The sequence below is a fragment of the Lampetra planeri genome, chromosome 6 (assembly GCF_965212315.1).
Source record: "Lampetra planeri chromosome 6, kcLamPlan1.2.h2, whole genome shotgun sequence".
Classification (NCBI taxonomy): domain Eukaryota; kingdom Metazoa; phylum Chordata; class Hyperoartia; order Petromyzontiformes; family Petromyzontidae; genus Lampetra; species Lampetra planeri.
The window spans coordinates 7186901-7201369 of NC_136112.1; the positions used below are offsets into that span (position 1 = coordinate 7186901).

Below are 14469 nucleotides of genomic sequence, written 5' to 3' on the forward strand. Positions count from 1 at the left end.
GAAGCACATCTGAAAGTGCGCGATGCGGCGACCGTCTTTGTTTGATGGCTACCCAAAAGCCACTGCGAGGATGACCGGAATCCGAGTGATGGCTTAGCTTCTTGACGACATCAGCAAGGTATTGTGGCTCATTTAACGTGACACATTTGTTGCATTTCCTGATATTTCAGATGATACTATTATCCCTTCCGTCATTCATTTCCCCAAGCCCAACTGATTAACCTAATTATACTCGATTCGATCTCTTCAGAGAATCAGAATGGTACATTTCATATTCAATTCTAAGGCATTTTCAAAATTATCACTTTTTATACTCGCGATTAATAGAATATCCCAACAGTTGAGGTGAACTGCCACTGCTGGATGTCGACGCAGATGCCCATTAAAATGGGTTCTCAAATCCAATGAGTTGGTGTTCTCATCGTGGTCCCCAAGAAACACTGATTATATAAACTTCTGCAGGCCGTCGTCTGACACAGGGTAATCCACTGCTCTTTGAGAGTTCTCGATGGAATGTCTCTTAACACGATTGTGCGATTGGGGAAAAATTGGGGAGAAAAACTAAAAAAATGCCACAGGTGGATTAAGAGAGAAATCAAGTCTGAATTAACATTCTGCAATTTTGTGTTGCCAAAAAGGACCAGAGACTTCTATTATTGGTGTGTTGCTAGGCCAGTTTTAGATGGCGCATATATATAGTCTGGTTGTGGGTCACTCACTGCTGTGGCGGGTTCCCAGTAAAGCTTGGCATAATGAATGTTTATAAGTGTCTGTGTCTGACCTGTGTAGAGATGTGTATCGTCTGTCATTCTCAACTATGGTTCAGCACAGTGTTGTATACTTTGCTCCTAAGCGGACGCCTATGTCTTTGAAGGGCTTTATTAAAGTGACAGTGCTGTAAAATTAGTGGTTCCGTGCAGTTTTTTTTCCCCCAGCGTTGACTCGGCAATTTCATTGATTTGCTTAGCCATTGAATTGACTTGGTAATTTTCGTGAAGCAACCTGATTATAAGTTGTTATGCGTGAAAACAATTGATTGCCTTTTCGTTGATGAAAGCTATTCAGGTGAATAGTACTTGCAATATATGGGGCTCTATGTGGCTCTGTGATGTTGTTTATCAGAGTGTACAGCTTGTAATTAGGAGGTCACAAGTTCAATTTGTTGGTGGGTTTCAATTGAGTCCTCTTACCCTTCAGGATCTATTGAATAAGTACCAATGTTGAAAGTCAAGAGTGCTTTTGCGATGTTTATATTATGGATACATCAGGGGTCGGCAACCATGTCGCCCTTTAAGGACCGCTTCGTGACGTAATTTATTAAGGGCCGTCTTGTAATTCACATGAATTGCTGCGGCTGTTGATATTTAAAGTTTTTTTTACTGAATTCGAAAAAAAATATCTCTTGCTATTTTGGTTGCTGACCTCTGAGAGATCCTCGCCACCATGAGCGACGGTGCAGTGGCTTAGAGCACTCAGGTCCAAGCTCAATGATCAGAGTTTGATTTCCGGATACGGTCATCGTCAGTGGCGAGTGATGGCCGAACCTGCCTGGGCTCCCCCCCCCGCCTTCACCAACCTGCAATGACCAGCATGGTGAAGTATGGTTCTACAACCCCGTGACTGGCACGACATGGGAAGGACTTCATTCATCATTTGATAGACAAGGGACTGACTTTCTTTGTTTCGATACCACCATAGGAATGTGGAATTTCCACCTCTGGCTTTGGATTTTAAATAAGAAATGGTTACCATCTCACACTGGCTTGAGTGGGGGACAACGCTTTCACTTTTTTGGTATGAATCGACTTGTGCTAAGAGTGTATTGGTCATTTTAACGCCATGATTTTGGCCTTATATAAGTGTCCGTATGAGTGTCAGAAATACTGGCACTTGTACTGGATGTACTGCGTACTGGTATTTGTTTCCATTGCTTTGGAAAAAAGATTACTCAATCACTGGCGAGTTGAGTTGTGGTACCCTGTGAAGGACTGTGTGTGCCTGTTTAGGAGTTGTCTAGTAACTCGCTTCAACATTTGCTTTGCGATGCCTTCGATGTGAAATGTTTATTGTGATTGCACAATTCTAAAGGAAACATGTTTTGGTGCTGTGTGGTTCATTAGGCACTATGGCTGTAGTGATGCATCGATTAATCGATTAAAATATATTCCAATGCTCAGGATGAAGGTATTGAATCGGGCTTGTAATGATCGATTTTTCCGATTCGCATACATTGTGTATTCACATGACCCCTGCTTCCACAAAAGGGGCTACGTTTACTGTTTGCTGCATTGCATAAGGTAATAATTATAAAGAATTATTATTTATTGCGTTTTAATCTTGCCACGGAATTGTGACAGCAGAATCACTCGAAAGGATTTGTTTTAATCTTCCGATTAGTTAACTATGAGCATAGCTTACAATTGTCATGTCATTGCTGATGACGTGCATTGTGAATGTAAACCAACTCTCGTGATATTTGAGCTTCTCAAAGACTCAAAGCAATCAATACTTCGGCCTGTTAAGCTATCGTGAACTGTACAATATTGAAACCTCTTCCAGTGTTGCATGGTACTTGTATAATAGCTAACCTAGTAAGATGTAAGATATTAGTTGTTTTGGATACGTTTAGTCTCGACATTCTACAGGATGTGTGCGTGTCATTTGCAAAGATTTATCATCGCTGGCTGAAGCTTGATATTTGCCAAGTGGCCAGGCAGAGGTGGTTGTGGCCTCACTAGGGGTTTTTTTTTGCTTGGAGCTCTGAGATAACCCCGCAGTCATTAGGTAAACACCCTCTTGATGGTGTTTTCCCTGTAGACTTCAGTTTTAACTTAATCTTTTAACAGGTGTAAGAGGTACCCTTATTGATCCTTACATCTCTTTATAGCCAGCTCCTGCAATACTAGTGGGCACATGAACATAACGTAAACATTTGTGTGTGCACATTAATTCACATTATTTAAAAAAATGTACTCCATTTAAAAATTTGCTACAACTTTATCATACAAAAGTCGGGCTCCTTTACGTGTACGGATGCCCTTGAAACCACGTTAAATCTTAGTCGTTTTTTTATTAAACGATCATCACATTTTTTTAACGATCTTAAATAATTGTGCCCATTTTAAATTCTCACTTATTTAAATTGTGGCAGATACATCTAAATCCGTAAGTGTCATTATTGTATATTTTAGTTTGTTTTACACGTGGAGTAAGTTGTATCCCGACACAAGTCGACTACGTCAAAAATGGCACAATACTTTTGCACGAGAAGGATATTGAAACGATGCTATCGTAACCCAACTTGCCCCCTCCGAGTTCCCTATTCTAGAGTACATTAAGTCCTCCTTGCAAATAACTTATTGTGTAAATCCTGACACGTGCATGTTTGTGCTTTTGTGAATTTCAGCCTGAGCGAGAGCTTCTTTACGGTGAAGGGAGCAGCGCTCTTTCTACCGCGTGGAAATGGATCTACATCACCACGAGCCAGTCACCGGCGAAGCAAACATGCAGGTAATGGAGACAAAAAAAAACCTACAGTCGACCAACTTTTTAATCCATGCTGTACGGAATTAATAATCAATCAATCTGTTTAATCCCCTCCCCCCGCCCCCATTTTAAATAATACAAACGTTTCAAACTAATTTTAAGATTAAATTGAGGCACGTTTATTATTTTGTAAGTACACCCTGTAAAAGTACTACATGGAAGGGGTGGAAGTATTAGCCATCTCAGATTTTGCTCGCAACATAATCGCAACCAATGTTGGCGAACTACGTGTACATGTGAGGCACAAAACACTTCACAAACAATGCAAATAATTGTGGATAAAGATTGAGGAGCGAAACTCAAATCAAGTACAATTAGTTGGCTGTGGAAGAGTATAAAGGAAGCACATCAGAGCACGTATATCTCGGGCAATTACTGTAAGTTGACAAGTTAAAATGGTGAAATCAAGAGTCGAGCGAGAAGACGTTGGAGCATTTTTGTGAAGAAAAAATATTCGGCAATAAAAAGCGGCGTACCAGTGTCCTTAAAGAAGAACGTTTTCTGTCAGTTTACATTACGTGCCATGATGTGTGGATTGAAACCGTGTAATCTGACAAAGAACATGGAACAAAAGCTGAAACGTACTCAAACAATCTTGAAGAAATGCACGCTGGGTGTTGCAATGAGAGGCAGAAAGAGTTGACACGTGGCTCGGAGGACAAATCGCAAAGTATAGAACACCTTGACTTTAGAAGAGTGAAGTGGGCTTGAGTAGGACATTGCTAAAAGGCATGATAGCAGATGCACAGGACTGATGACAGAATGGCAGTCTTAAGGAGTGGGCATGCCCAAACAGGATGGTCACCATGGACATAGTGCAATGAGCTCGTGTCACTTGCGATATGGATGCTGCCATCACAGCAACTTTGGAAAGGCCTTCTTCATCCAGCAGTGGACAGAAGAAGGCTGATGGTAGCTTGTAAAAGTGTAATCTTATTGTTGCCAAGACCCCGACTGAAAAGCTTTTAGAAGTCCAGCATGTTGGAATGTTTTTTATACACATTGTCTTTGTGCACGAAAAGAATACTCGGTATAATTATACATGCTGTGATTATGAAGAAGCTAACTTAAGGGGGGTAAGTTGTAAAAGAGCTGACTGCAGCACCATTTTCATACCTCCTGTGCTTTTGTGTTTTGTATAATAGCAGTGGAACATTCAACTCTGGGACACACTTGACACAACAGGTTCTTTTGTGTACCCTTTCCTTTCATTAATGAACAAGCGGAGAAAGATTACATCTGGCCTGTGTAACCCGCTAAATCGTAAGAACCCTCTACACTTTTATAATGATCCTTTATATGCGCTGGAGCTCATGTCCAGGCCACAAAAGGTTGCCTCTAATACTTGCATCAGCAATAGATGAGAAATAACGCAAAGTGCTTTTGCTTGGCAGACTGGGGTCTATCTTCTTGGTTCTTTCGGTAAAGTCTACTCGACAGACAGTCTGAATTCAGACTGTCTACTCGACAGACCTGCTCTCCACCTGAGGACGGCTGTTTGCGTTGTGGCCGAAACGTCGTGAGAATTATTTTATTATGTTTTATTTTTATTATTTTATTATTTCCATTCTACGTGACTTTACCGAAAGAACCAAGAAGATGAATCCCTGCAGTCACGAAAGCTTTAAATCGAAAAAGACTGGGGTCTGTGCGGGTATTCCACTGTGGTACTTGAACTCTTCAGGACAGATTTTTTTTTTTGCGCCAGCTTGCTTGTAAACAACCCCCGGCTGTGATCACTGGCGATTCCCGAACCGGGCCACGTGTTCCGCAAGTCACACGGGTTTAGAGTTGAGAGAAGAAAAAAAATGTGCTTCCACTGAACATACTACCCACTTTGTTTGTGAAGTATCTCTAGTGTTGCCCTTTTTTGTCAGTTTGTAATTATAAAGTTCTTTATTAACATGCAGTTGCCCGCATGTTGAGCATACTTACACAATTAACGTTGGAAGTAAATAGCGTTGAAATAGTGTTTTAAAAGGCGTTGTATGAAGTTTACAACATGACTGTCAATTTTCTTGCTGTGGTTTTCACACCTGATGATGATTGCTTGTGTTGCAATCGAAACGTCGTGAGAATTTTATTGTTTTATTTTTATTATTTTATAATTTCCCTTCTACGTGACTTTACCGAAAGAACCAAGAATATGAATCCCTGCAGTCACGAAAACTTTAAATTCGAAATTTATGTCTGTCGTTGTTAGGAGTCAAAATGTGGGTAGCACAGAACGTGGTGTTTGGTTAAAATGCCTTATGGTCAAGGTGTTATAGGGATTGGGTTACATGTGTATTCATTCCTACAATGTTTAATACCTCCTTTTACACGTTCTAGGATCTAATAATTTAACAAAAATGTTGGTGAACTTTTAAAAATAATATTTAATGTGTTAACACACAGAGTTAGCCAAAGCGACGCTATTTGGAGTGTGTAGGTTACGTAACAAGTATTATTATATAAATTATATATTTAAAAATTTAATGGGACAGAAATGCTTATTATTGTTATTATTCATTAATTTATATGTTTATCTGGAACAAATATTCACGTCAACAATATTTTTTATAAACATTCTCATTTAAAATGTGTAACTTGAAAGTTTGGCCCAGTTTCACCTTTCATGACAAAGTATTTAATTTTATTTAAATTATTAAACCATGATTTTGAAGGTTGGTATGGTATGTACATACGGTACAACTCGTGCATGCATCAGTGTTCTTGAATAAGTATTTATTCTACTATCGAATCAAAAACGATCTTAACCTCGCAATGTTCAATATCCTTAATGCAGAGTACACGAACTTCCGTGGGTTCTTGCATAATTGGGCACGCGTAATAAATGTTGTCTGTCTTTAAATATAATTTGAATAATCTCAAACGTGAAAGGTGATGAAAAGTTTGGCTGCCCGCCATTTACCTCGTTACAAAATAATAAACGTTTGTATGAAATTCACTTAGCGAATAGATTAAATAATATGTACTGTTAATTTTATGTTTAGGCTTTCATGAACAATTTCATTATTCATAATTGGGATTATTTTTGGTTAGGTCGTATAAAAAAACAGTTGTCAATCGTGTAATGTTAAATGCAAGAATTTAATTGCTGCGTGTGTTTTGTTTAAGGTTTGCTGGCTGTGTACTGTTGTTGTTTTAAGCAAATGGCCTGCAGTTCTATCTTTGCTTATTGTTGCGTGAAATCCGTGCCTTTTCCACCCACGATTATTTATTTTTCACCCATGATTAAATGTACTCGGGATTAATTTGAAGCGACTCTTTTCTTTGCAAGGGAACAAAGAATGCTCATTGGCTTCATCCTTGCACGGGATCTGTTCACTGAGGCGTAATGTTAAAATAATGGTGTTTGAAATGTGTTCTCTTGCGCTGTACTGGAGTTGAGACACAACATTGACGCATTATATTTATATTACTCTTTTTTTGGTTATCTACAGTATTTGCTCGTGCCATCTGTGCCTCGCGTTGTGTTGTTGAAGACCAGCTTTTATCTACCTCCCTGCGATTGCGCATTGATCAAATATGTAAATGGCGAGAAAGACCCCCACCAGAACAGAATCATATTGCAGGCTGGAAAAGCGTACATTTCAAACAAAACGAAAAAGTGCAAAAAGCACACAACAATTTGTGCATATGCATAAACACCCCATCAGCATTTCCAGAAGAAGTGCATTGTGGTCCCCTTGCCTAAAATCACCATCAAAGTATCATTTAAGAAAATGTGACCGGCTGACAGCAGCCGCGATGCAGGGAAAGACAACCATGGACTGGTTTAGTTCTCATTTGTACTCGTCACAACAGTATAAGCCACCACTATTTTGCCAGCATTGGAATGAACAACGCGGGGATGCACCTTTACTTAGTCCATACCTACACTTTACATTTCTAGATGGCTCCGATAAGTGTTTTGTTTAAAAAGTTTAAGCAAGAGACTGAATAACAGACTTTGTTGAGTGTCCGTGGAAGCGTAGTTAAGATCGCGTGGAGTATTTTGAACGCTGGCATCTTTGTAGAAATGTGGTGTTTTGGAAAGAAGACGTGTTGAGAAAGAGGAAATGGGGGGGCCCGAGTTGTGACGGGTGGCCGGGTGGGGGCGACGGGACGTCGAGACATCTGCTGTGGAAACAATTGAATCCAAACTACAAATGTTTCTCACAAACTGGGTTATTTTACCTGCACTGTACGGCATTCAGGGTTTGTTTAACCGCCCTAGTCTCGATACACTTGCATTGTTTCATGCCTTAGCAGAGCCTACAAGACGATGCTCATACAATTGGCCCAACTTTAAATGTATATTTTATAACAACAGTTGTGTGCAACTTTGTATGATGAGAACTCTTGCCGCGATTTCCATCACAGCCTCCATCCACCCAGGTGTAGACCCAGTGATGTCACACCACTCTGCAGCATCTTCACAGCATCTTCACAGCAGACACCACCACATCTGGTCTCACCCAAGACTACTACTCCTCCTCTCACTGACTCTCAAAGCTTCAACATCTGCTCACACAGCTCCTCGAGAACAGAGACGGGTCACTGTAACGCGTGCTTTCAGATGCGCCTCTGCGGCCGTCTGGAACGCTCTTCCTTCCAATATTAGGAAGCCACCGGAGTTATGCGCTTTTAAATCTAGATTGCACACTCGTTTCCTAGAATTGTTTTTTTGTATTTAGTTGGTTGTCCTTCGCCCCCGCACCTTCGATTAGCACGGTTGGCTGCATAGAAAGAAAATTAATAAAATAATAGAGTACGACGTTTCGATTGCAACACAAGCAACCGTCATCAGGTAGAACTAAATTTGAGAGAGAGACAAAACACAGACACGGAGACACACAGACAGACACACAAGCAGAGAGAGACAACACGGAGACACACCTGATAACGGTTGCTTGTGTTGCAATCGAAACGTCGTATTCTATTCTTTAATTTATTTTCTCTCTACGTGACTTTACCGAAAGAACCAAAGAGTAATTCCTGCAGTCACGAAAGCTTCCAAATCAAGTTTGGCTACATACAGTGCGAATAATTTCTACATACAAACGCATAACCCTCCCCCAACTCCCTTCTTCACCCCCCCCCCCCCCCCCGTTGTCGTGTCAAGCTGTAACAACTTAATAATTAATTCCTGATTAACATATCTCTCATGTTGAGTCCTTTGTCAACATTGTGGCTATATGGAAGCTCCCCCCCCATGTATTAGGGTTGTTTCTGATCCGACTTCACATTTCATCTGTGCAAGTTGGTGGTGGAGGAGGCACCCAGGCCAGTTCAGATCAGAGGTCGCAAACGGGTTTTGATTCCTTACCCGTACCCGGCCGCACCAGGGTCGCAAATGGGTACCCAGACCAGGTAAGGGTACCCGTTCCCTACCCGTACCCTACCCGAAATGAGTGACAAACGGTTACTCACCAGTGATTCACGGCCTACCCGTACCCGTACCCGGCCGCACCAGGGTCGCAAACGGCTACCCGTACCCGTCCCCGGCCGGGTACGGGTAGCCGGGTAACGGGTAGGGTACGGGTATCGGGTACCCGGTTGTGACCTCTGGTTCAGATATCCCCACGCCACTGCTCTTAGCCATTGCAGGGGAATTGAACTTCCGTGGTCGGGCTTGGAGTGCAGTGCGCTAATTGCTGAGCTACTTCTTCCACCCTTCAGCTAATTAATCCATTCCCACTGGCCATTGTGTCTCCGTGTTTGCCAGAATGCTCAGACAGGCCTTTTAGCCAGAATGTGATGTCCCCAAGATTACCCAGATTTACATGAGGGTGTTAGGAGTTGATTAACCAACTTAATTGAGGAGCTGATTCTGAATTCCCAAGTTGGCATTCCTCTGTGTTACAAAAAAGTTTTCACTTTTTGAAAATCAATGTGGTCAGTTCGCTATACACTGGTGCGTAGGAGAGGTTTGAGCACTCAAAGTAAACATCGCAAGGGTAATTATCTTCTCGCGAGCTGAAGTGATGTATGTGTAACGGTTATGACAATACGTTATTGTTCGATATGCATAGGTATTTGCAATTTTAGACCAAATCTAAATTTATTTATTACACCTTACCTATCATATAGTATCAGCTCCGTAGTTTATTAGCGGAGAGCTCTGTGTGTGTTTGAGTTTGTGTGACTGGGGAGCGGTGGCGTAGTGGTTAGCGGGCACGTGCTACGAACCTAAGTTCGATTCCCACTCACGGTCGACGCCAATGACGGCTACCTGAACGGTTCCTTGGCCTCCTCTAGGCCGACTCGGCCTCAAAATTAGTACACGGTGTGGTGTGCAAACATCGCTACTGGGGAGACAAAGGCGGCCGGGCGTGGTGTTGACCACCCCTTAGTGTGCCGTGCCGGGCCTTCGTAGGAGCTCGCTCACAGCACTTGCCCCAGTCTGCTGCAGGCTTTACGGGGATGATGGTTGTTGTGTGACTTGCACCAGCCTTCATCAAAACAGGGGGGAGTGCTTCATAGTTGTCGTCTGTGTCTTCACGTGATGCGCAGAGGGTCATAGGGGGTGGCTTGCGGAGTGGGCTGGCTGCCTGGGTGGGTGGTGGTGGTCAGAAGCTTGGGTTTGTTTGTGTTTTGTTACTGGCTGAAACGGCACTTGCGTTCAACCCCTCCCATTCATGGAATTGTGACATCACGTGTTGCCGAGCGAGTATAAAAGAGATGGACAGGAAGGCGGGGGTGGCAGTGAAGGAAATGCCCGTTGCGTTATAGCTCTTCTTAGGTCTATTAGATGCTACGTTCAGCCACGTTCTGAATCGGTGGCTTATAAGAGAGTAGTTTGTTAATTGTGATTATTTTATTCCTCGGACAAGCGTTACGTTGTTTCACACGCAGAAATTGCTCGTTGTAAATCGGGGTACTTGCATTGAGTGCTACTGGTGGCGAGGTTGTCGCTGCAGTTAAAATAAAAAGAATGTGTTCAGCATTTTTTTGGATATGATGACGGGGAAAAAAAACCTTAGCTTAGTGACGATTTATACTCAATCGACCGATGTTTAGCAAGTTTTCCTGCTGCTTGGAATAGTTTACTGTAAACAATGGTCTTGTACAGCGAATGTATGGGGGAGGTATGCATGTTGGTGGCAAAGTCACATGAGTGGATTGCCCAGGAATGGACTCCCAAAAGGCGAAAAATCTCAAGTAAGGCTCTGGAAACGTTTGTTTTCGTTTTATCTTATTGAATTTGTATTTGGTTTCAAAATTCCTGGGTGGTGTTTTAAATTAAAACAATGTTATTCGTTTTCTCAATACGTTTGATTATGTTCAAGTCGTCGGATTTAGCACATGTCAGGAACTGTATTTTAAATGACAAATATTATTTTAATAACGTGTGTTTGTGTGTATATATGTGTTTTATTATGTGCACCTAGCCTGGCACAAGCTCTATGGTGACGTCACCGACACTTAGTGGCGAATCGTGGTGCTTGTGTTAGCATCACAGTTCCTATGATCACTGTTACATTGTTTTTATAGCTTTATTTAGGTGATTTTGAAAACGTTTTGGTTTAGCCATGTTTATTGTAGTACAGAGTTAGCCTGATAACTTTAATCTAAATTGTCTTATGGTTGTTATTGTTTGACTTGCATCCCACTGGGATTTTTGCACACAGCGTTGAAATGCGGTGTTTTTTCTGGAAAACTTTGCTGTCTTTTCCTGGATTTTTCTGTTGCGTGTAGTCACTTTAAGATGTTTCATGTTTTTGTTGCGGTTGCACCCAAGTCCAGAGCCGCATGGCTCACAGGGTTATACCTAATCAATGAAACTGAAAACTGAAGCATGTTAAATGATTATTGGATTGTAGATACCCCGTTTTGTTTCTATGGTTAGTCCTCTAAGTGTGTCCCGTTTTCACTGCCCTACTCAGTAGCAGAGATGACCGGACAGAAACGCTTTGTTGCCAATGGCTTTTCAACCCGCTTTTCTTTTTCAGGTGATCTGCAGCAACATCTGCAGGCCATGCTCAACATCCTTCGGGCAGAGGATAACATCAAACTTGTAAGAACACAGATCACATCGGCTTTAATCTGAATGTAATCGGTACAGTAATACCCCGATTTACGTCTCCCCATTTTACGTCGTTTTGCAAATACAGTACGTTGACACTTTATTAATACTTCTTTCCGATTTGCGTCGCCGCAAATCACACTTATGTTGCTGACAGTATCCATCCATCCTTTCTCGTATCAGTCGCCTCCTCCTACCCTATAAATTACTCTGATTTATGTCGTTTCGGTATACGTCGTCATCCACCACGTAAACCGGGGGTATCACTGTTTTTTTTTAATATGCAGTTCTGAATGTACTATCTCAGTTACTACTGCGTGAAATGCTACACCGCTGTTGTGAACATAAACATCTGGCTTGTGTTTCTCTCGTATTGTTATTCCTGTTTATTATTTATGTATTTTATTTTAAACGCTTTTCACACATCCAGGTGACATCAGTCACTCAGGATATGGGAATAGCAATGTGGCATTCTCACTTTTATTAATGCTTGTAGGCATGATAAATACTGTATTGACAAAATGTACCTTTTGTTAATTATTATCAGGTTGTCTAACCTTTCTACTTTTAAGAAGAAAACACATCCAATAATTATCAAAACTTCTGCAGTCTGTTCCTCTAATTGTGAGCCATAGTAGGCCTCGGTTTTGAAGGTAACATTATACGCCAGAGGTCGCAAACGGGTTTTGATTTCTTACCCGTACCCGGCCACGCCAGGGTCGCAAATGGGTACCCGTACCCGTACCCGGCCGGGTACGGGTACCCGTTCTCTACCCGTACCCTACCCAAAATGAGTGACAAAAGGTTACTCACCAGTGACTCACGGCCTACCCGTACCCGGCCGCACCAGGGTCGCAAACGGCTACCCGTACCCGGCCGGGTACGGGTAGCCGGGTATCGGGTAGGGTACGGGTATCGGGTACCCGGTTGCGACCTCTGTTATACGCCCAATGTATTTCCCTGTACCCCCTTGTAAAGACGCACATATGGACACGTCCTTAGTACGATATGAAAGCCTGCCCCATAACAAGCCGGTCATGGGGGTTTTTTGACCATACCTCTCGCCGGTTCAGTGCAGGTTGATAAAGTAGATGGTTGTTGAGGTGTGTGGGGGGCAGGGTTGTTGGCCGGTTCATATATCTCATCACCACTGATGTTAGCTCTGGCCAGGAATGAAACTTAGGTTGTTGGGCTCATAGCACAGTTTGTATGCCACTGCACTACCAATCCACACGAGTGTAAAATTATTATGGTTAACCTTTACACGATGATTCATCTTTTTTTTACGAAGGCAGATTGACTTATTGCACAACGCACACATTTAATGTTTTGCAATATCGGAAACCTGTACTATGATGAGTAATTCAATATGTACAGGAGCTTTTATTATTATTATGCTTGGTCTACCCACGAAAGCCTCACTGATTCTCCGGACTATTATTCAGGAGGCTCCCGGCTGAAAGATATTCCAATTGCTACTATATTGCTGCTCATACAGTCACAGATTTGAATAAATACTGCCATCTCTGGAATGTAGATATTGTTCAAAGCATAGCACATTCGGTCAGCACGGAAGACATTGATAGCTAATTATATTACAGAAAATTAATCGGTACTTGGTGCTGGTCAGAGTGCTTAAAAAATGGTTTGGTGCATAAGCGCCAGCATACATGTTGCTGTGCGTTAAGCACTTGGGCAATGTACACTGACATTCTCACGTAGACAGAGATTCTTAGTGACGCCACCCGGAGCCAGTTGATCCCTTATCAGCACACAACTCCGCATGATGCAATGCATTCTGCTTTGTGGTGAGGGAGACATCTTTCAACAAAATCTCAACACCAGCATTGATGAGCTACATCACCCGGGTTGTATTTCACTCGTACAGCACTGTGTTTTGAAATCATGCTAGTTACAGGAAACAAAAACACATACTGGCGAGGTATTTGGCTTGTTTATTTTTTGTTCATGAAACAAAATAGAGGAAGACATGCCATCCATCACTTGAGACGTAGCTTTCAGATAAGTTTGTTTTGTTACGCCCCGTTTGCCGAAGTGATCATAACAATTTTCTTTGGCGTCGGCGTGAATAAATGTGCGCCCATGTATTCAACACGTTTGAAAGTAAAGGCACACAAGGTTGGCAGATGATGCCAAGCGTAGATGCTTAACTGGTGAAGACACACTGGAGACTGGGTAGCATGGTGAGTCTACCACAGCAATGTCAAGATAAAGCCCATGTTACGTGGGTAACATGTGTCATGTAACATTGAATGAATGCCCTTCCAGAAAACCCTGCCACTTTGTCAGTTAATGTGTCCATTGCAGTGGGTTCCTGTTACAGCACTTTCCATACATTTCCCCATGCTGTGGTTGCATAGGTTGTTCTTGCTATTTCCCTATCCTTGTAGGCAGTGCGGCTGGAGAGTGGCTATCCCCAACGGACGCGCTACATGGTGGTGGTTTATACCAACGGAAGACAGGACACGGAGGAGAGCATTGTGCTTGGCATGGATTTCCCTAGCCGCGAAAGGTACCAGCATCCAAAACTCTAGGCTTGCCAATGTTGCTGCGTGTGTTTTGAATTCTTTCCGACTGTCCCTGTAACGGTTCAAAGTTGGGTCACGTGTATCCTAAGCCCGTGGAGAGGAATGGCATGATGCAGAGTCTTGGGGAGGAAAATGTGACAGATATTAGTTGAATGCGTTGGCTGTTAAAAATTGTACGTCAAGTAAACAAATCATGCGATGTTTTTGTTATTCAGCTTGTCAAGTACTATTAAATTAAACAGTTTTAAATCGGATTTAATTATCCCCTACTATTGGCACAATAGTGTCATCTTGTAGAACCTAATTTATCTTTTAAAAATACTTATTTTCTGGCTTAAAGATAAGTATGTCTGAAATAAA

At 42.1% G+C, this 14469-nt stretch overlaps 1 protein-coding gene across 7 annotated transcripts in view; it reads left to right on the forward strand.

Annotated features, from left to right (window-relative positions):
* Positions 1 to 14469, forward strand: part of LOC144719469 (protein phosphatase Slingshot homolog 2-like) — a 61818-nt gene that overhangs the window by 30611 nt on the left and 16738 nt on the right. For 5 of the 7 annotated variants that reach the window (XM_078595413.1, XM_078595410.1, XM_078595409.1 and 2 more), the window contains 3 exons: positions 3407 to 3510; positions 11487 to 11551; positions 13972 to 14093. In XM_078595413.1, coding sequence (XP_078451539.1) covers positions 3407 to 3510; positions 11487 to 11551; positions 13972 to 14093 — 291 coding nt within the window. Of the gene's footprint in view, positions 1 to 2163; positions 2298 to 3406; positions 3511 to 10215; positions 10696 to 11486; positions 11552 to 13971; positions 14094 to 14469 lie in introns of those variants that run through there. The other 2 variants (XM_078595412.1, XM_078595415.1) reach the window with 2 other exon arrangements.